The sequence below is a fragment of the Thamnophis elegans genome, chromosome 2, assembly GCF_009769535.1.
Source record: "Thamnophis elegans isolate rThaEle1 chromosome 2, rThaEle1.pri, whole genome shotgun sequence".
Taxonomy (NCBI): Eukaryota; Metazoa; Chordata; class Lepidosauria; order Squamata; family Colubridae; genus Thamnophis; species Thamnophis elegans.
The window spans coordinates 36,683,545-36,704,780 of NC_045542.1; the positions used below are offsets into that span (position 1 = coordinate 36,683,545).

Here is a 21,236-nt window from a genome sequence, read left to right on the forward strand (position 1 = left end):
AGATTTTTGAAATGTAGAAGATTTGGTAAGTCAAGACACTTTCAAAATATCTATTGTACCATAAGTTGCTTCAACATTCTGGGCTTTTATCTGCAGGGATAAATACAGGGAAAACTAAAATTTCAACAATTCTGAAAAGATGTCTTATGTTAGACTCTGTCATTTCCAGCCAAAAAGGATGAAATACAATAAAAATTGAAAATCCCAGATTGGGAATAGCATGGAAGCATCTCATAACCCACACTTTTTTTCTTTGATTCCATAAATCTTTTGAGTGTAACTGCTTTTTGCCTTGAGCTGTTAAGAAACTTCAGCTGGTGCAGAAGGATTGGAATGTTTAAGATCTAATTGAATGATACCTTGCTTCTTCTAAAGCTGATACATTGGCTCTTGGGACCGAAGTCAAAATGATGATCTTGGTCTTCATAGCCTTATAAAGCTTAAAGGCTGTTCTACAAGTCCTCCCATCTGCAGAGAGGAGGCAAGTAAATTGTCACCCAAGGTAGATTTTTTTCAATTTATCTTGTATTTTTTCCAGAAGTTCCTGGTGGCATATGTAGCATATGTAGCATTCCCGCTTCCAATTTTTCTCAAAAATGTGGACTAAGTGATTGGCTCAAAAACTACTCAGTAAGCTTCTTCTGGTTGGGCATGGATTTGAACTGGGTTTTATAAAACCAAAAACCTGGTTTCAGGCTGGAAATATATTCTCTATTTTGTCATATATAGTAAAAGTTATTTCAGTTTTATAATTTCTTTTGTAATAATTTTATTGAAAGTTTTAATTCCAACAGTAAGAAAAATAATACAAGTTAGAAAAACAAAAGGAAAAAGAGAATGCAAGAAAGCATACAAATAAAGAGACCCTCCCCACCAATAACCTTCTCACCATCATAACAAGTATAATAAATTTCACAATCCACTTACTTAACAAATATAAAACTCTTCTTCCTATAACTTATCTCTTGTTGTGGCCCGCCAGTGGATCTGGCTGCTGTTTTGGACAGTGAGGAGATTGGGGAGAAACATGGGCTAGTCCTGGAGTTGGGGAAGGCTCTTACGAGTGCTCTGCATCAGAGGCAGAGATGGGGCCAGGGCGGTATGACAGTTATCAGCTGCCTTCAGAGTTGGACATCAGTGGGGCAGAAGAACAACTGGAGCCTGTTCCCAGTGTGCGCATGCACAGAGCTGCCAGGGGAAGGGAACAGCTAAGGAACATGCATTGACTTGGGAGTAAAGCCACAGGTGGACGGTGAATGGCCCCTCCCATAGGAAATAAAGAGGAGGGAAAGGGGTGCCGAGTTTGCAGAAGACAATTAGTTCAATTCATTAGAGTGAAGACCTGTTCCTGACTTCTTGCCAAGTATGTCTGCTACAGAGTGGCGTTTGGAAGATATCGGCCTGGCAGCTTTCCAAGCTTGATAAAGGTCTGTAGTTGTGAAATCTCTTGAAAGACTGTTGGCTGGGATTTTGCTGGAGAGGAATTCATTTTAAACTAAATAAAAGGGGTTTTATCGAGACGAGGGGTTGGCTTCTTGCTTTTGGAAGCCTAGGTTAGAATATCTCTTAACAATAGGCAAATCAAATAAATAACCTCTTCAATTATCAGGCAAAAAGTCCAGTGTTCTAAAATTTGACAACATGTATAAAAGTTAACATTTTATATCTCAATTCTTAGCTGTAAATAAAACCCCATTTAAAAGCCCTAAAATGGTCCTGATATTCTACTGTAAACAAAAAAAATCCTACAGCTTAACATGACAAAGAAGGACCATTTCTCCTTTTAAAAAGGCACAACATTTTTCCATTCCAAATGCCAACAATTCCTAACAAACCACTCCAAATAGCAGCATAGCCTATTCAAATAAACATTCCATATCTCAACTCTGAACTATAGACAAATCCACATTTAGCAAAGTAATAAAGTAATCCCAGTATCCTAGTATAAATAAAATACTAACTTTTAACATAAAAATAGGGATAATTTCTCCTTTAAAAGAACAAGTTCACAAAACTTCCTTACCAAAGAGAGATACAGAGCCAGTTTAAATACTATCAAATTCTGATAAATAAAGTATCATATTTTTCAGATTATAAAACGCTGCGGACTATAAAACACACCTAGCTTTTGGGGAGGAAAACAAAATATCCTCAAAGATGAGCAGAGGGAGGTGATACAGTGGACTATTATTAATCCTAATTGGTTCATAGACTGAGAGAAAATAGTTGCAGCCATGCCTACTCCTCCTGCCCAGTTTCTTCTCAGTCTATGGTCCAATTAGGCTGTGTTTCTTCATAGCTCTTGCTATTTTCTGTGGTTTACTGTTTTTTTCTATAAGATTTACCATTATTTGAGGAGAATTTGGCTAATTCAATCTATTATCAAAATTTCATCAAACTTCGGAGAAATTGATTCAGTGAGTGGGGGAGGTGTCGGGCGCATCGCCTCCTCGCGCGGCGCTGGATCACACTCTGCTGGATCTGGTAGTGTTTAAAATTACAGCTCCATGGCAGACGAGGTAAGAGGTGGCTTGAAAGTTAAATTATAGCTGGCTGGTGCAGCTGTGGCCCCGGGCAGCGGGAAAAGCCGCAGCTCCGTTTTAAAAAGTTTTTTCTGACAGGCCTTCTCCTTCCCTTGCAGCGAGCCAGCAGCCACCAAAGGAAGTGCTTTTCAGGAGTTGGCAGTTGCGCTGGCGGGATTCTTGCAGGGGGTTCTCTGCAAGCTGTCTAAGCGCAGTATTTGATTATCGCTTTGTAATTCAGCTTTTCCCTCAGCCGCCTGTCATTTCTACCAAAGTGGGCGGCCATTAATTGAAGGTGGCAGCCATTCTGAGTTGCTTGGACAAGCGGTGGCCATTTTGAAAAAAAAAGACTAGCCTTCATTATAGTGAGTTGGAAAGGATTGTAAGGGTCATTCCAGTTGGAGCTGCAAGCCAATTAAGGGAAGGAGGGCCCATTGAGTGGATTTTTCACAGGTTCACCAATGGAGCAAGTGAAGATTAGCGCAGGCATGTCTTCCAGACAAGAGAGCACAACTGGGACTCGGGGTTCTGAGGTGACAGTTGCTGGGGCGAAACCTAGGTCTATAGCTGCGAAAACCCCAGAGGCACAACGACCGTCCAGGGCCACCTTGAGAGATGAACAATGAAGGCAGAGGGCCCTGGAGAAACGTGTGGTCCGGGTGGAGCATTTGCTAGATCAACAGAGCCGGGCGAGCAGATCTTCTTCCAAAGTTTCTAGTCTGGCTTCATCCTTAGCCCCATCTCCCACTAGAGAGGGTAGAGGTAGTCGAATGGATGTTTCCCCTTCCCCCACTGTCTCCCCTAGGGCCATCAGGGGGTGATGGGAGATCCTCTGGAGGGCTCTTCTAGAGATTTCCTCATTCCTCATCCCTCGCTGGCTTCCCACGTGGAACTTCCTGACATTGAAGAGATGGAGGATGATTATGAGGAATTGCAGAATTTACCCCCTAACATTCAAAGATTAATTGCTTCTGCAATATCCCATGGGATTTCCTCTGACACAAAATCACCAAAGAGTCCACAGATTCCAAAAAAACAGTTAAGAACCAAACAGTTGGTGTGGACAAGGGGTCCGAGGCGGTTCATGTTAATGAGGAGGCCAAGACTCCAGGTTCGCCCTCTTTACCAGTGAGGGGTCAGTTACTGGGGAGGAGCCTGTGCACGGGCTGGCAATGTCTGATGATGAGGATTCAGCAAAGCAGGACACTCCTACTTTTGCCAGACTAAACCAACCACCTCTATTCAAACAGTTGCTAACTAAGGCGAAATCTACAACTAAATTGGGGGCCAGCACTGCTGCAACTGCTCCAGATTCCCGTAAGGACCTAACAGAAACTATGTTTGCCAAGGCAGCCCTAGATAAAGAAGAGGTGCCTGCCCCACCTCTATTTCTAGAAGTGGTCAAGAGTCAGTGGGGCCAACCCGGCACTTTCCCAAACCCTGGGGTAAATGCAGGAAGCTTTACAATACGGAGCAAACCTTCTCTCAGGCCCTCCAGGTGCCTGCGGTTGACACCCCTGTTGCCGCTCTGCCTTCTTCAGCAGCTGTAGTTGCAAGAGATGTCGCAGACAAGCTGAAGCCTGAGGATAAGAAAGCGGAACTTTTCCTTAGAAAGGGTTTTCAGGCTTCAACTTGGGCTATTAACGCAGCAGCCGCTGCTGCCTTTTTCAATAGAACAACTCTATTGTGGCTACAACAATTGCAGGAGCACACACCCCCAGAGGACGCCCGCACAATGAAAGATATTAGCAAGATCATTGCGGCAACCCAATATTCCGGTGATGCCACTCTTGATTCGGTTAAATTTGCCTCTCGAGCTTTATCTGCCTCTGTAGCCTCAAGATGCCTCCTATGGTTAAAGAACTGGCAAGGTTGATAATAAGTCGAAGTTTCATGTGACATCAGCTCCATATGCAGGCGAAAAACTCTTTGGGGGAATCCTTGGATCTCATTTTGGTGGAAAACAAGAAGAAAAAGAAAGTCCTCCCATCTACAGCTAAGCGCCAGGAGTCCCGCCCAGCTCCATATCACAGACAACAATTCTACCAGCTCTCTGAACCTGACTTTCAGCAGAACAGATATTGGGGCCCCAGGGGGGACAGATTCCAGTCCAGGAATTTCTTCCAGGACAGGAATAGAGGTCAGGGTCAGGCTAAACGGCCCTTTCGCGGGGGCAGCGGTCATCCCTTCCGCAGAGGGAAGTGAATCGAATCCCACACTTCCCATAGGCGGCTGCCTGCATCATTTTGTGTCACAATGGGAATGCATAATGTCAGATGTCTGGGTCCTCTCTTCTGTCCAACAGTGCCTCAGACTAGAATTCCTCTCTTCTCCCCCGAATTACTTCAGGTCCTTTCCTTTGTCCCAGAACCCAGCTAGGTGTGAGCTGGTTAAGCTCGCAATTCAACACTTATTGGAAATTAGAGCGATAGAGCCGATTCCATTGGAGGAACAGGGGTTGGGATTTTACTCTAACCTTTTCATAATGCCAAAGAGTTCTGGGGGGTGGAGAGCGATCCTGGATCTGAAACATCTGAACAGATTCATTGTATACCGCCGGTTTAAAACGGCGTCATTGGCCTCCATATTACAATGTGTTAGAAAGAGTGACTTTATGGCCCCCATAGATCTCACTGAAGCATACTTAATATCCCTATCTTACCTTCCCACCGCAAATATCTTAGGTTCGCTAAAGAGGGGGTTCATTATCAGTATAGGACATTACCTGTGGCTGTCGCAGCTTTCCTTAGGTCCATTCCTGTGCAATTACAACTTTACCTTGATGATGTTTTGGTTCAGACTGATACTTATGAGCAGACAGTCCAACTCACCATCAAGACCCTCCAATGGGTCGAATTCTCCGTTAATTTTGATAAACGTTATCTAACTCCCACAAGGAGGTTGCTGCACCTGGGAGCAATAATTGACTCCAAGGCAGGGGTGGTCTTCCTGTCCCAAGAACGTAAATCCAAATTGCAACAATTAGTTCTGGAAACCCAGGTCAGGAGGGTGGTCCCGATAGTGGATCTCTCACGTCTTTTGGGGACAATGATCTCTTGCATAGGGATAGTTCCCTGGGCACGTTTTCACGCCAGGCCATTACAATGGGCCTTGATCCCATATCAGAGAGAAATGATGAGCAACTCACCTTTGGCCATTCCAGTGTCTCTGCAGGTCCGTCTGTCGCTCCGGTGGTGGCTGTCAGTGGCGCTCAACCGGGGGTCGCAGTTCAGAGAGCCACAGAGAGTAACCGTGACTACGGATGCAAGTTTCTTTGGCTGGGGATTGTTGATGGGCTCAAAGATGACGCAAGGCCGTTGGCCAAAGACAGATTTGCATCACAACATCTAGAGCTCAAGGCGGCACATCTCACTCTCCGGCATTTCCAGCATGACTTGCATCATAAACACTTGTTACTTCTCACTGACAACATCGCCATGAAGGCACGTGAACAGGCAAGGTGGGACTCATTCCAGGGCTCTGTGGACAGAGGCACACAGACTGATCTCGTGGGCGGAGGCTCATGTGATATTGATAGTAGCGGATCACATTTCCGGGACTGCCAATCACCAGGCGGGCTGGCTCAGTCGAACTACAGTAGACCATGGGGAGTGGCAGCTTTACACAGACATATTTCAGGATATTTGCCACAGATTCAGGACTCCAGTGGTCGATCTGTTTGCAACTCCAGCGAACTCTCAACTGCTGAGATTTGTGACCAGTTATTGGACTCGAGGAGCCGAGGACACGGATGCTCTGAGATGCCGATGGCTGTCAGGCCTTCTCTACGCCTTCCCTCCCCTTCCCCTTCTTCAATGGACCACCAGGAAGATAGTGTCAGAGGGGGTGGATATAATTCTATTAGCGCCGGACTGGCCTGGGAGGCCATGGTATGTGGACTTGGTCCAACTGTCAGTGTCTCCGCCTTGGAGAATTCCCAGGGAGGAGATTTCCTTGTGCCAGGGGATGTTAATTCATCCAGAGCTTCAATGGCTCAAATTAACCACTTGGCACTTGAAAGGGACATTTTGAGTAGGCACAAGTGTCTGCTAAGGTTTTTTCCACCTTAGAAGCAGCCAGACGACTTTCGACCACTAGAATATATAACGCTATGTGGTCGGCATTTGTAAAGTGGTGTGAAGCGGCGTCTATTAGAGCAGAGGACGCGTCGGTGCCTCAAGTTTTAGACTTCTTATAAGATGGGTTAGACAAGAATCTAGCATACAACACCTTACGTCACAAACGGCGCAATTTTCCACCATTTTGCCAGGCGAAGATCAGGTTCCCCTATCTCATCTTCCTTTAGTTAGGAGGTTCTTAAGAGGAGCTGCCAATATTGCCTCTCCTGTAGTACATAGATTCTCCATGTGGGACTTACCTTTAGTTTTACAGGCTATGACAGAACCTCCTTTTGAGCCGATTCACTCGATATCTCTTCAACTTCTAACTCTCAAAGTAACTTTTTTAATTGCTATAACTTTGGCTAGACGCATCTCAGAGATTGGGGCTCTGTTTTCTCGTAACGATCTATGCATTTTCCACCAGGATAGAGTAACCTTAAGACCCTGCCTTTCTGCCGAAACTTAATACTCCGTTCCATAGGGCACAAGAGATAGTGTTGCCCAATTTTTGTCCAGCTCAGTCTCACTCTAGGAAGTGACTCTGGCACAGGCTTGATGTCCGTAGGGCACTGAGAATTTATCTCAAGCGAATGGCCTTGTTCCGTAAATCAGAAGCTCTTCTGGTGTCCTTCCAACCGTCCAGACAAGGTGCAAGGGTGACATCTAACATGATAGGTAGGTGGTTGAGGAAAGCGATTTCCTTGCCTTTTGAAGCTAAAGGCAAGAGTCCCCCTCACGGAATCACTGCGCATTCTACTTGCAGTGCGGCCACCACGGCGGCATGGGCAACTAGAGCACCATTTGAGGATAGCTGTAGGGCAGCTTCTTGGGCGACCCCAACTTCATTTATTCAACAGTATAGATTGGACGCTTACGCGTCAGCTGAAGCATCTTTTGGCTGTAGAGTGTGAGAGAGGGAGGTGCTACCTTCCCATCCTAGTAGGGTAGCGGCTTGGGGGGAGGAGTTGTTTGTTCCTTGTTGTGACATTTACTCCCTATGACCTCGAGGAAACTGGGCAGAAGGAGTAGAGGCGTGGCTGCAACGATTTTCTCTCAGTCTATGCATCAATCAGGACTGATGATAGCCCACTGGTAGCACCTCCTTCTCTCATTAGAATCGAGGTTCAGGTAAGTACCAACGATCGATCTGCCTCTGCCTTCCAGCAATTTGCCTCCTTGCTGCAAACACCAAACAGCCTGGTCAGCTTCAGCATAGCCTAATTTAGCACGAGCAGCTGATTGGTGGTTGGATCTGCTGCCCGGAATACTCTTATCAGCTGTTCCAGGTTGCGGGGATTGCATTTGCCCATTGCCACTGTCGCTGTCCATCACTGCTGCTGCCTATTGTCACCTACGTGTGTCCCATTTTTGGTTTCCGTGTGTCCTGTTTTTGGTTCTCTATGCGTCCCATTTTTCGCCCCTTCCAGGTGGGGATAGATGGTGGGGTAGCAGCCACCTAGAAGGGGCCAAAAATTTGGTGCGCAGAGGCCAAAAATGGGACATGGAGAGGTTGAAAATGGGGTGTGCGATGGCTGCAATGGGCAGTGGCGATCCCCACAGCCTGGAACAGCTGATAGGGAGTATTCTGGGAGGCAGATCCAACCGTCAATCGGCTGCTCATGCTAGTTCAGACTGTGGTGAAGCTGACCAGGCTGTTTGCTGTTTGCTGCAAGGAGGCAAATTGCTGGGAGGCAGAGGCTGAAGGGTGGGGGCTGGCGAGTGTGTGGGGCTTCTACAACATTCGCTGTATAAGATGCACAGACATTTCCACCCACTTTTTTTGGGGGGGAGTACAACCTTATACACCAAAAAATATGGTACTTCTTGGGCACAGGCGTCAAACTCAAGGCCTGGAGGCTGGATTCAGCCTGCGGGGTCCTTAGATCTGGACCATGGGGCCACCCTGGAAACAACAAAGGACCATCCTGCGGTGCCTCTATTAGTGAAAACAGAGCATGGGAATGCCACATGGAGCTCTGTTTTCGCTGGCAGAGAGCTGTGGGAGGCCGTTGTGGCAGAAAATAGGACCGGGGGGGGGGGGGGACACAGGCAGCCCACCTGAGCTCTGTTTTCGAAGGCAGAGAGTTGCAGGAGGCTGTTGCGGCCAAAAATGGAGATTGGGAGCCTGTTTTCATTGGCAGAGTGCTTGAGCCACCACAGGTGGCTCCGAGTTGAGTGATGCTCAAGCCATGCCCACCTGGCCACACTCACTCCAACCTCCCAAGGTCAAACACAACCCTGATGTGGCCCTCAATGAAGTCGAGTTTGACACCCCTGTTCTAGGGGAAAATGCTTTAATACCATATTAGATTTAAGTAAATCCAATATACCACATTTTTCCAGTCAAGATATTATGAAATCCCAAAAGAAGCATCCAAAATGCTATGTCTTTCTGTGTAATCCATATGATTGTTGATTTTATGAGTTTCTTCAATATATTAAACTGCCTCTTTTTTAAGTCCAGCAACAAGAAATGGTTTCAGTTGCTCTTTAGGATTGGCACTTTTATTTCCTTCTTAATTTTTAAATTTCATCCAATTTTTTTTCTTTATATTTGAAGACAAATTCTTATTTAAATTCTTGTTCGTATTATCTAGATTTTGTTGCATAGCATCTTCTTGGAACAAACTGTAATATCTTCTAGGAAGACACAACATAGATGACACAATAGATTTAAAATCTTGATGCTGTTACTTGTTCAGTTCCTCAAAGATACCTTTAAACACTGTTACCTGTTTTGTTATGTCTCCATTAGCAATTTTTTTCTTTTCACAAACATGCATAATCTCAAAATCTTAATGTTCAAAATCCATATTCAAAGTTTTCTGAGCCCTTAATCTGTTTAAAACTTTCTGTAGCCAAATCCTTGTCTTGTTTTTTGTTGTTTATTTTAAATTTGTAAAGATTATAATCTTCATTTTCTTTAATTAATGATTAAAGACATTCACCCAGTGTTTGCAGTCTTCTCGCTTCGAAAGTGTCTGATTTCTTTGAAGTAGTTAATAGTCAATTTCCAAAAGCAGTTAGCAAGAGAAATGTGAACTTAGTGTCCTTTAAAAAGGCTCTGTTTGCAGCTGGAGCAATACTAGTGAATTCCCTCATCTCCTGATTCTTCCTCTCCTTTCTGGAGATTGTAAGGATTCACATTAGTAGAATATGAAGGAGCAACTGTAAGGACAACACTTGGGCAATCTTATATTCTTTTGTTATCCAGAGAGGATCAAAGGAAGCAATCATTTCGTTGGCTCCCTGTTTGTGGCTGCAAACATTTTTCTGTATATCATCTTCCCTGGAAGTCTTTATTTTTCTTGATGACTTGATGAATCTTTTTTTAATATCAGAAAAAAATATAATAGAAAAATATTATATAAACTTCTAAAGAGAAAGTAGACTTGTCTGACAGTGGACAGGAGGTACAAAATATATAAATACAATGTGTGTTGTATGTTTTATATTACACTTATATATTAATAGGAGAGCAAATAAAAGTTAAATAGATTCGCAGGTTGCAATGTTATAAAGATTTATTGCTGAATCTGAAAGTCAAATAGCGTGTAGCAGACACTCTTGCGTTTTCAATACATAAACCTATAAGACATCACACTCATTGGCTGTGGTTTGTATAGCACACTGCAGTTATTGCAGATTAGCTTAGAGACTTATGCAAAGCATGATCTGACTATACTTTTTAAAATGATTTTCAATTATTTGAATGTGGACAAAATGACTGTCATCTTACTTTATATCTATACAGGAAGAAATAACTAACTGAATTCAGGAAATAATAAATGTTTTATTAGGAGAAAGAGTGGGTTCCAGTTGATTTAAAATATGATACAATAATACTGTTCTGAAGAAATTCATATGAACCTAGATCATTATTTTGAATCATTGCTTTTCCCCACAACTTCCTTGGTGTCATAAACGTACTGACCTGCCCATAAGTTATAATTTCAGAAGTAGTTTTTCACCCATCAGCTGACATTAGTTGCTCACCAGCACAATTATAGGTTAATAATGTGTGTGACTCTGCAACTTCCTGTTTTCCAGGTAATGCTAGACAATTTGTTTGGAATACTGGGCAGCTGGGAATATTGGGAAGTATGGAATGGTCCTCTCCTGACCTTGTTTTATTTTAGATGAAGTACGCTGTTGTGAAAGAGAAGAGTTTTGCCAGCCCATGCTGTAACCAGAAGACACTTAAATAATCCCACCCAGTTAAAGGACAATATAAACCAGTATGTTATTGGTACCCAGTTCTTTGAGCTTTGGTAAATATTATTATTGTTTGAGAATATGCACATTGCTATTAAAGCACTTTTTAAATTAAATTCCATAGTTTTAGTCACGCAATTGTGCCAATGCAAGAGAATTGTGGATCCTGCTGATGTGACCAGGGTTGTTTGTTATGTTGCCATGCAACATCTTTGCCTTCATAACCTGTTTCCTTCTGTTGTGTGTATTTGAATATTAGATTTGTATGGCTCACAGTTTAGAAAACAAACCCCTTAGTAGGGTTCTCTTGAATTGCTACACCTTTGTGTGTGTGTTTGTGTGTGTGTGTGTGTGTGTGTATCATTTGAAGCTGGGTGACATAGTTTAGCTCTTGGCATTGTGTTCGATCCCATTCATTCCTTTTCAGCAGGATAGAGCTTTTGGGGGGGGGGGGTAGGGGGAAGCTGGTTGTATTCTAAGGAAGGTCTGTATTTTCTTCATGACACGTGTGTGTGTGTGTGTGTGTATAATTATGTTTGTGTGTGTATGTATATATGTGTACACACACACACCGGGGGTCTGTTTCTCTGTTTTTCAGTAACTGCTTTCCATCAAGAAAACACTGATCTTTCTTCCTTTTGTAAAGGTTGCAAATCAACAACATCATGCCAAAGTTTCAGTGTACGTGTCTATTTAAAATAATTGGGTTACTTCTGAAGGCTTTATTCCCCAGGTTTTGTCACTCCAGGAGGAAAAATTCATTATTTCAAAAGTGAAAAGAACTTCAAGGGCTTCTGATGCTACTGCACTCTACTTTTAACGTGCTAATGTTCTCAACTCACAGAGCCTGGAGGGGATTCTAGACAGTGGTCCTGTTTCTTCCTTGTAATAGGTGAAGTCTGAAAACTTGTATTTGAGGTTTATATCCTAAGGTAGCATGAATTTTACTTTCCCTTGGAGGTAAAATAATACCACAGTGTGCATCTTTTTAAATTATCAAAGTCTGTTATAAAGCATATGAAAATATGGAGATTGATCTGCTTGTTCTGAATGGATTAATTTAGCCATATTAAGCAAGCATTCTTTCTCTGCAAATTGGTGAATGTAATGAGAGAAGGTTTGGGAAAGAGAAGAATAGAGGGGGAAAGTATCCACAGAACTGAAAGCTTTTCCAGAAAAAGGCTATTGTGGACCTAATTAGCAACTGAATTTCACATGTTGCCAAACATTTAGTTACCGAGTTGCTAAATTAATTTTTTTGTCTGACTGCATTTGACATTTCAAATTAATCTGGAACATATTGTCAAAACAATCAAAACTGCTTTTTAAAACTCCAGAACGTATAAATATTTGTGAGGGCTTCTACGCTGTCTAAAACGTCATGTTCCCATAGTTACCCAGTATTAGGTACTTATGGTCTCACTCCAAATACCAATTACAGCAAAAGCATTCTTTAGTATGTTATCCTAAGAAATCTACAATGTTCCGGTTTGTGATGATTCCTGCAACAAAACTATACAATACAGAAGGCTAGTAGTAAACGTCACAGTTCCTCATTCCATATTGAAATAGTCTCACAGTAGGCTTTGTCAACCTTTTTTTTTAACAAACTCTTTGAGTGATACAATTACTTACAACAGTCAGAACCAGTTAACTATATATGGAAGAGAATAAGTGCTGGACAGAGGTATCTCATATTCTGAAAACTCCTTCAGGAAAAGTTTGCATATTTTGTTCCATTCTGATGTTCAAAAATTGTGAAAGCCACAATTTCCCAGAATAGTTTTCCGCCTAAGATAAAATGCACTTGGTGAAAGGTGAATGTTGCCACCTCCACCTGATCCCAGGTCACGCAGAATGGAGCACAGTTAGGTGCAATGGAAGTCAGCAAGGCTACTCATGAGGAGGCAGCCTTGCACCCTCCTAATGATGCACACTGGTCGGTGCCTATTTACCTCTGTGCTTGGAGCCTGTGATTGTCAGAGACAACCATTCATAACTACCTATGAATGCTCTTGGCTTGTTGCCTTGAACTCAATGAGACCATATTGTCATTGTCATATCTTGAACCCATTGAGGTTAAATTGCCATTGTTGTGCCTTGAACCCATTGACACCAAGTTGCTTTCATTGTGCCTTGAACCTGCTGGAGTCATGTTGCCTTTGTTGTACCTTGAATCCATTGAAACCACATTTGCCTTGGCCATGCTTTGAACCCTGAGCGTCATGGGGGCTGTCATCCTGCTGATATTGTTCCTGTGCCTTAGGCTTGACTTGCCCCCGTTGCCTTTGTTACATTGAAGTTGCTTGGAATAGACATTAAAATGCTGCACACATGGAGTTGGAACCTGGAGAATGGGATTGGTTGTATGAAATATCCTTGACTTTTGAAGGACCCTGCAAAGCAGCGGCCAAGGGTTAGCATTCTTTCTCCTGATCAACACTGACTGGAAACAACCTCAAAGAAAGGAGGTAAATCAGGACAATGCTGTGCCTCTTATTTCCAGTCCCTGTCAGACGCCAACAACCAGACCTACATGTGTAGAGTTCAAGCTACTAATTTATTATGTTCTGCCTATGGAATCTCCCCAGTCCGGCAGCTCTCCCTTGGGAACAATTAGATAAGGCTCCAAGGAATTTAGGATGGACTGGTCCTGGCCCTTTTGCGGTTGTGCAGTGATTAGCTGCACACTTGATCCCTCCTCACTACCAGTCTAAGTCTTCCCAATAGTCCCCAAACCTATTTCAAAAGAAGACTATAGTTGATGGTATTGAAAACTGCCAAGAGGTCTAGTTAAGCAAAGACAAATGTACTTCTCCTGTCCTGCTCCTGCCAGAAATCATGAAAAAGTGTGGCCAATGTCATTTTCATCCCATGTTCAGGCCTGAATCCTGACTGAAAGAGGTCCAGATAATTTGTTTCCTCGGGATCCTTTGGAATTGCCACACGGCCACCTTCTCAACAACCTTCTCCAGGAAGGGAAGATTAGAGGCAGGATGAAAATTGTTAATCAGCGCTAGCTATGGTTTCTTAAGAAGAGGGAGAACTACAATTTCTTAAAGGGCAAGGGTACCATCCCTCCAGAAATGCATTAACCACTGCCAGTACCCAACCACACATCATTTCCTAGGAAGCTTTTATCAGCTGGGGGGACACAGATCTAAAACACAGGTGGCCTAAGCTCACATTCCCAAGAATTCTGTCCACTTCCTGAGGAGCAACAGAGTCAAACTGTATCAGGCACAAGCAAGTAGACCTACATGTGTAAGGAGATGGCTCAGTTCTGGATCCCTTGCAATTGTGCAAGGATTCAAAGCTAAATCTGCCCTTGAGACCTCCCTTCTGACTGAGTGGGTGTTTCCCAACAAACTATTCCTAGATAAAAAACATGATGGCACATTGGTTAGAATGCAATACTGCAGGATAACTCACTGCTCACTCCAGGAGTTCGATTCTCATTAGCTCAAGGTTGACTCAGCCTTCCATCTTTCCGGGGTCAGTAAAATGAGGACCCGGATTGTTGGGCGCAATATGCTGACCCTGTAAACGGCTTCGAGAAGGCTGTAAAGCACTATGAAGCAGTATAGAAATCTAAATGCTATTGCTAACTGGGCAAGCACCTGCCCTGGGCATCTCCCTCAGACCAATGTCCATGTCAACATCCAACTGGGAACAATTAAAATGACTTTATCTACCAAAAAATCAACAAATTCTTTAGCACTCCTGCAGGTGGACCTCCAAGTCTTCCTTCCCCAGAATGAATCAGGTTATCCTGAAGAGATCCACCCAGTGATTATCTGCAGATGCAATTTGTGTAAAGTATTTCTCCTTCGCCACATGAATTGCCATGAGATTGGCTTTAATAGTTCTTAACCGTGCTCAGTCGAATTCCTTCTTTGCAATCCTCCATCCTAGAGTAGTATTCTAGATGTCATTTGATCTGCTTCATCTCTCCCAGTTTCTCTGTATTATCACCTGACCTGGCAAGATCCACAGAACAAGAGAGGTCACTTAGATGCAATCCTATCTAAAACCTCAATTACCCTCCTATTTCAGGCGGCGACTAGGCTCTCAGCAGGACTAAGCAGCAGATGTTATAACCCGCAACTCCCTCTGAAACCTCATTGCACCATAGCCGCTGCTGCCATCTTCCATTCATCAATTGTTACTGTACCTTGCTACTAAAGGATTTACTATTACGGTAGCAGTAGCCACTTGATCAATGAAGACTGAACCCAGCATTGCCTCATCATATAAGATTGATAGTTTTTCCTTGCAACTTTTTAAAGGAGCATTCAGTTTCTATTTTGTGAGCTAATATTATTTGACAGTTTCCTTCCTTGTATGGAGAGCAACCAATTTCAGACATAATAAGAGACAACATGGAGGAATATTTAGTACATTTTTATTAAACATGCAAGTTATTGATATGTGAATATACAGATATGGATATAGCTTTTTATTCCCAGTAGAAAAAAGTGTTTGTGCATGTGTACTGGAGAAAGAGAATGAACAGGTTATAAGTCGGCATCTGTTAATACAGTTCTGGATTCCAACTGTGTTTGTGTTTACGCATGAAATATATTCATTTTTTTAGAAATGTGGTTTGATGTCCAGTTGCAGATAACATTGCAGTTGTAACCTGGAAATATATCTTAATTCAGTGCAATTAAAATGATCTAGTTAGCTCTTGTATGTTCAAATAATATGACACCCTAGTTGAGCCAGGAGGGAGGGCTATCTTGCAAATAAACAACAACCAGCTCCTGTTTTATTTTGCCTGGTGCTCTGACAGACCTCTGTTTTTCTCTTTTTTTTTCTTAGCAAAGTGTCTTCAAGATGGAGATAGAAGACTGCAATGGGCGATCTTACATATCTGGTATGGAATTGTTTGCATTTTTCTGGTTGAAATTGATATTTTTAATGTGATCTTTTGTCTTGATTTCTGTTTTTTATTAAAAAATACATTGCAGGACTTCTAGCTTTTTATCAGACTAAACTTCTACTTCCGGCTCTTTTATTCAAGAATATTCAAAATGACTGAAGGTTGAGGATCCTCATGACTTCTTTCCCAACATAAGGTGGGAATTAATTCCTCCATTTGTTGCTCTCTTGAAGATCTGGGAATCTAAATATGGGAGAATATTTTTTTTTCTCCACCCTTTTTGTCCTTAGTTTGTGGTGCTTGCTCCAATAAATGACTGATAACGGAGGCCAGGTACTATAAGTTGGTTCAGTTCAATAGCACAAATATCCTAGAGCAAGGATCAACCTGGTTATGTGAATAGACTTTTGGGGTCCATAAACTTGGATGGGAAAAGTATTACAACTTTATTTTTTTTTAACTTAAAATTAAAATTTAGCTTATCTTGTATTTGATTTAATGAATTAATATAAAAGTACTGTACATATATTACTCTTATTACACGCTTATTTGTTCTGTAAAATATTTTAATCATATTTGAGCATAATTAGTTTCCTTTGTATCACAGTTTATATTTATACGTTTTATTTTATGTATTTAAATGCATTCTTATGGGGAAGGGACTTTAGGTTTCATCAGACTAAAAGAGTCAATTGAACAAAAATAGTAACAATCTCTAGCTTAGAAAATTGCCTTCCTTGTGGTGGTTTTGGTGCTCTCTGGGCTTGGTCATTTGCTTGCAGATGTTTTGTTGCCCAACTAGATCACATCATCAGGGTGAGTGTGGAGTTTGCTGCTTGTTTATATATAGTACCTTACCCTGCCAGATTTGGTGGAGGTATGACTTTCTCCTTGATAGTTCCTTGATTAGAGCTTCATATTTTGCCAAAATTGGCAGGGCTAGCTATTGTAAACAAACAGGTAGCAATCCTAGTTGGGTAACAACATGTCTGCAAGGAAACAACCAAACTTAGTATCAATTAATTCCTTAGTTAATTCTGAGCTATAGATATTTTCTTCTGTTTGTTTCCTTTCCTTCCTATGCCCATGTTAAACTATGGTCAGTGCCCCAAGGCACAATCAGACTCAGAAGATTCCATTCAGGCCTCATCTTTTTCTTGGCTCTGGTTTGAAGCAGTGTGCCAATATTGGAGGGGCAAGGGATTGGTGAGGTAGTCTTACTAGGCTACTGCACAGTGATTGTGTTCAGAAGAGCAGATGTGGAAAAATACTGGAGTTTGTCCTCAACCCACTGTCAAATTTGGCGTATATTTTTGCTATGAAATATAGCAGACTTGCAACTTGGGCCACTAATTCAAAGCAATTAAATTAGTTGTTTGTCTGACAATCTCCTGTTCTAGAAATGATAGGTTTCTCTGTGTTTATTAGCTGAGAACAATCAATTCACTAAAATTTAAATTAAACCTTTGTCCACCATAATTACCTGACAGATGCAAACAGTTTTCTCTGAACACAATCTATTCTCCAGGAATACAATATTTTTCTGTGTTGTTAGTTTGTTCATTGGCTGCATTTTTTGTTATTCTGGGGTTAATATGGGATGTCTGTGTGCATGTGTATACACGTGCGTGCGTGTGGACACCCATTTGCTCTCCTTTTTAAACCATCTGTCTTATTAAATCTCCTGAGATACTTTTTGATCCTATCCCTTAGCAGGTCCTAGGCAGTCTATGAAGTGGCTGATTAATGGAGAAAGACAACATTCCTAGCTGGTATTCCCTTTGACTCCTCTTGAGCTAATAACAGCCCACTATTTAAAAACTTTTAGAAGGGTTGCCCCCTTCCTTTGTATTATATTTAAATGTAAACTCTTTTTAAATTAATTGCAGTTCTTGGGAGATAAAGGGTTAAGGGAATTCAATTTAATTTGACTTCTGCTATGCATGTAATTGTTTATTTTACAGATGGAGGACTGGAAGTAACTTTTTTTTACTGATGGAAAGGGTGGAAATAAACTTGCTAGTATTATTATAAAAGTTGAGACAGGTGGAGCAAATAAATATACTAATTTTAAAGTTATAAAAATATTCTAATACTTTACTTCTGTGTGTATTTTAATTTTAAATATGTAACTGTATTTGACCTGATAGAGTAAATGGCTCTGAAATCCTTTTTATGATTACAGTAATACCTTGATAGGTTCTGAAACTTCCAAAGTGCACATTGGCGTAAAAGTATTAGCTTGGCTGTTTATTATCCCATTCCAAATCACAGTCCTGAGATGTGAGTTGTGTTTAGAAAAAGTGACTGGCCCAAAGTCTCCCAGATACCTTTCATGCCTGAGTGAGGACTAGAATTCATGGCACCCTGATTTCCAGCTTGGCACCTTAGCCACTGTACCAAACTAGCTAAATGTAGAGAAGATAATAAGAGTACTTCTTGGCCAAGCTGATGAATAAGATAGACCAAAGTCTTTCCCTTCATATAGCAGTTATAGTGCCAGGAACACAAATGAATATAATAAACTCATTGATATAATGAAAAAAATATACTTTGGTTGTTAAAGTGTGGACAGATTGACTTTGGAAAAAGCATATATATTTTGATTGGATAGAAAAGCATAATAGAAGAGTAATTATGAATAAAAGAATCAGAATTACTTGCAGAAAAAATGTTGATTTAAATAACATATGGAATATAGGTCAAATAGAACCTTTGGAAAAATGAGTTAGCTGTTTTTTTTAAAAAAAATCATGATGTAAGAGATGTGTGCTGTTAGCAAGGATTTTGATTACTAGCAAAGTGTCTAATATAAAAATTACATTAGTTTAAAATCAAACCCACTAATTTATTGAAGAAAAATTCACAAAGTAGAAAACATTTTTATAGATAAAGTCTACTGCTGAAGTTACTGGGGGATTAATAATTTCTAATAGCATAAAGAATTAAATTGATGTCATATAGTCTACAGTGAAAGTTGTTGATATAAAATAAGAATGAGTCCAATTATAGTAGGAACTACTGTACTGCTGTGAATATGCAATCTTTTGGAAGATGTGTGGTAGTGCCTTAGAGCTGAATATTTGAGAGCTACCTTAATGAATTGCTGCCAAATGAAGTCTGTGTTTTGTGGTTAAAGATGCAGTAAATTACTTACCTAGTTACCTGTCTAAAAATATGAAGTTAGTATGATGAGAAATTAGTAATCTGTAGATCACAAATCATGGTAATTAGTAGGCTAATTGTGAGCAGAAGTGAACAATTAGGTGTGGCTGTTTTATGAAATACTGACTACAGGCACTCCCCAGGTAAGATTCTGTTCCCTAACCCTGTTTTTAACCCAAATTTATACTGAAATTGGAACAGGCTACTGCACCTGTTCTTCTGCATATCAGAGATGAACAAGAAGAATTTTTTCCCCTAAAATTTAAAACTTACAGCTTTTTCATTTTATGAGACAACCACTGACATTTGCATCATTCTTTCAGAGATAGTTATTATCTAAATAGAAAAACAAAATGACCAGGCAAAAAAAAACCAGTGAGGGCAACTGCCACTTTCCCCATTGAGGTTATTGTGGAAAGCTGACAGAGCTTGAAAATCACTCCTCCATCTCTTCCTTGGATGACCCATGGAATTACTTGACACCTACTGAGTGGAGGGTGCATAAAGATAGCTGTGAACTGTGAGGAAATCTGCACCACACTCCCCACACTGGCATGTGCCCAAGGGCCTCTCCCTCACAAACAGAAAGTGGGCTCACCCATTACTAGACCAGTAATGATGAACATTTAGGGCTCAGCTTGTCAAAAATTTGGAAAATGCCTAACTTGCCTCTACTGATGTGTCATAATCCCCCCTCCAAACAAAAGACAGAATAAATTTTTATGTCCCCCCCCCCCCAAGTCTAGGCCAACCTGAACAGCGGCACTTGAAAGTCTGGGCCTAAAGTCGAGGCCCAGGCCTCGTCTTCAGCCTTAGAGTCATCACTGTCGCTCACAAAGGCCGCCTCACACTGGATCTGCCGCACACCGCAAAACTTCAGGTGGTATTCTCTTTCTTTTGGGAGCCCTCTGCAACCTACCTGAGGTCTTTGTTCTTGAAGTAGCTTCAGAGAATGCACTTCCATAGCCTCTATGGCCTTCGAAAAACTGGGTGAATGATTTTTTGAGGCTTTGGAGGCCATGGAGAACACACTCCATTCTCCTGCAGCCTTTGTAAGCATCCGAAAATCTCAAAAGGATGGGGTGTGCTTTTGAGAATATTTGCTGTTGGGTGTTGGTGAAGGCCGGACACTGGAGCATCACTGAAAAGCTTGTGGTTTGTCACCTTTGACATGTATGTTATAGAATCACCATCAATGCCCTATAGCTTCCAGTTTTGCCCTATTGAAGTTTATAAAGACAGAGATAGTAGAGTGTTAGTTGTTTTAGTAGTATATTTAGATACCTTAAAACTGAATTATGGGGGAGACAGACTTTCCTCAAAGAAAACCCAATTCAAGAAGTAGTGGCTGGAATTCAATCTCTCACCATCCTGAGGGCAAAGTAATCTGTCTCAAAATGGCGGATGATGTGCTTTCTTGAGCCTACAGACCACTGAAGCTGCACAGTTTAATGAACCATTGAAAACGGACTGAATACCGTATTTAAAATGCATTTACTACTTTGTGACTCTCATGGAAGCATTGCGCAGCTTCAGAAATTCGCTGGTTCATGGCAGGAAAACACCATTTGCCATTTTGAGTTAGATCATGTTGCCAGTCAGCCATTTTAGGCACTGTAATATGTCAGCCATCCGTCATTTTGTAACAGGAGCCCTGTTCATACTTAGGGTCGAGCATTCTTAACCCGGCAATTGTCTGTACTCCGCATTTTGAAATACTCATTTGAAAATGTGGACTAACCATCTAAGTTACTGCAGGCTAGATTTATAATATTCTCCAGCAAAATAGATTTTGGTAAATCTGCTGGAGATAGATCATGGGGACAAAGTTCTAAAAGGCTGTATGTAGGCTATCCAAGCTTTTACTCATTGATTGTTGTAAGAAACTGGAAATATTTTAATTCCTACTGGTTTAATGTGATAAATGCTTGTTTGCTAGATAGGAATTAGTAAACAAATGTGTTTGTATAATATTGAATTCTTTAAGAACTACTGTTTGCTGTTGCTAAAGGCTTGTGCACACGCTGATATTAATGAGTTAGTAAAGAAGTGATGTCTGCCTATTTGGCTTATAATTTGGTTAAACTCAATTACACATGTGCAGTCCAGTATGTTACAAATTATTTGGGGGCCCTTTTCCATTGTTTTCTTCCTGTATTATTTTTGTTACACTACTCTGTCATGTGGGATCAGTAAAGAAAGCTATAATACGTGAGAAGGGAAAAACAAAGGAGGAAATTATTTGACGTATCTTTCCCATTCCAAGATGTAAATGTTTGTGGCCTTTCAACTGCACTTTTGCAAAATATGGAAAAAACTTTCAACCAG

The 21,236-nt window shown here is 41.4% G+C and overlaps 1 protein-coding gene across 3 annotated transcripts in view; it reads left to right on the top strand.

The window, feature by feature from the left end:
- IKZF4 (IKAROS family zinc finger 4) overlaps nt 1–21,236 on the top strand; it is a 62,425-nt gene that overhangs the window by 14,885 nt on the left and 26,304 nt on the right. For 2 of the 3 annotated variants that reach the window (XM_032209505.1, XM_032209503.1), the window contains exon 2: nt 15,683–15,737. Coding sequence is in view for 1 of the 3 variants with exons in the window: in XM_032209503.1 (XP_032065394.1) it covers nt 15,698–15,737 (40 nt within the window). In the remaining 2 variants the exon portion in view is untranslated. Of the gene's footprint in view, nt 1–15,682; nt 15,738–15,831; nt 15,940–21,236 lie in introns of all 3 variants that reach the window. The other variant, XM_032209506.1, reaches the window with a different exon arrangement.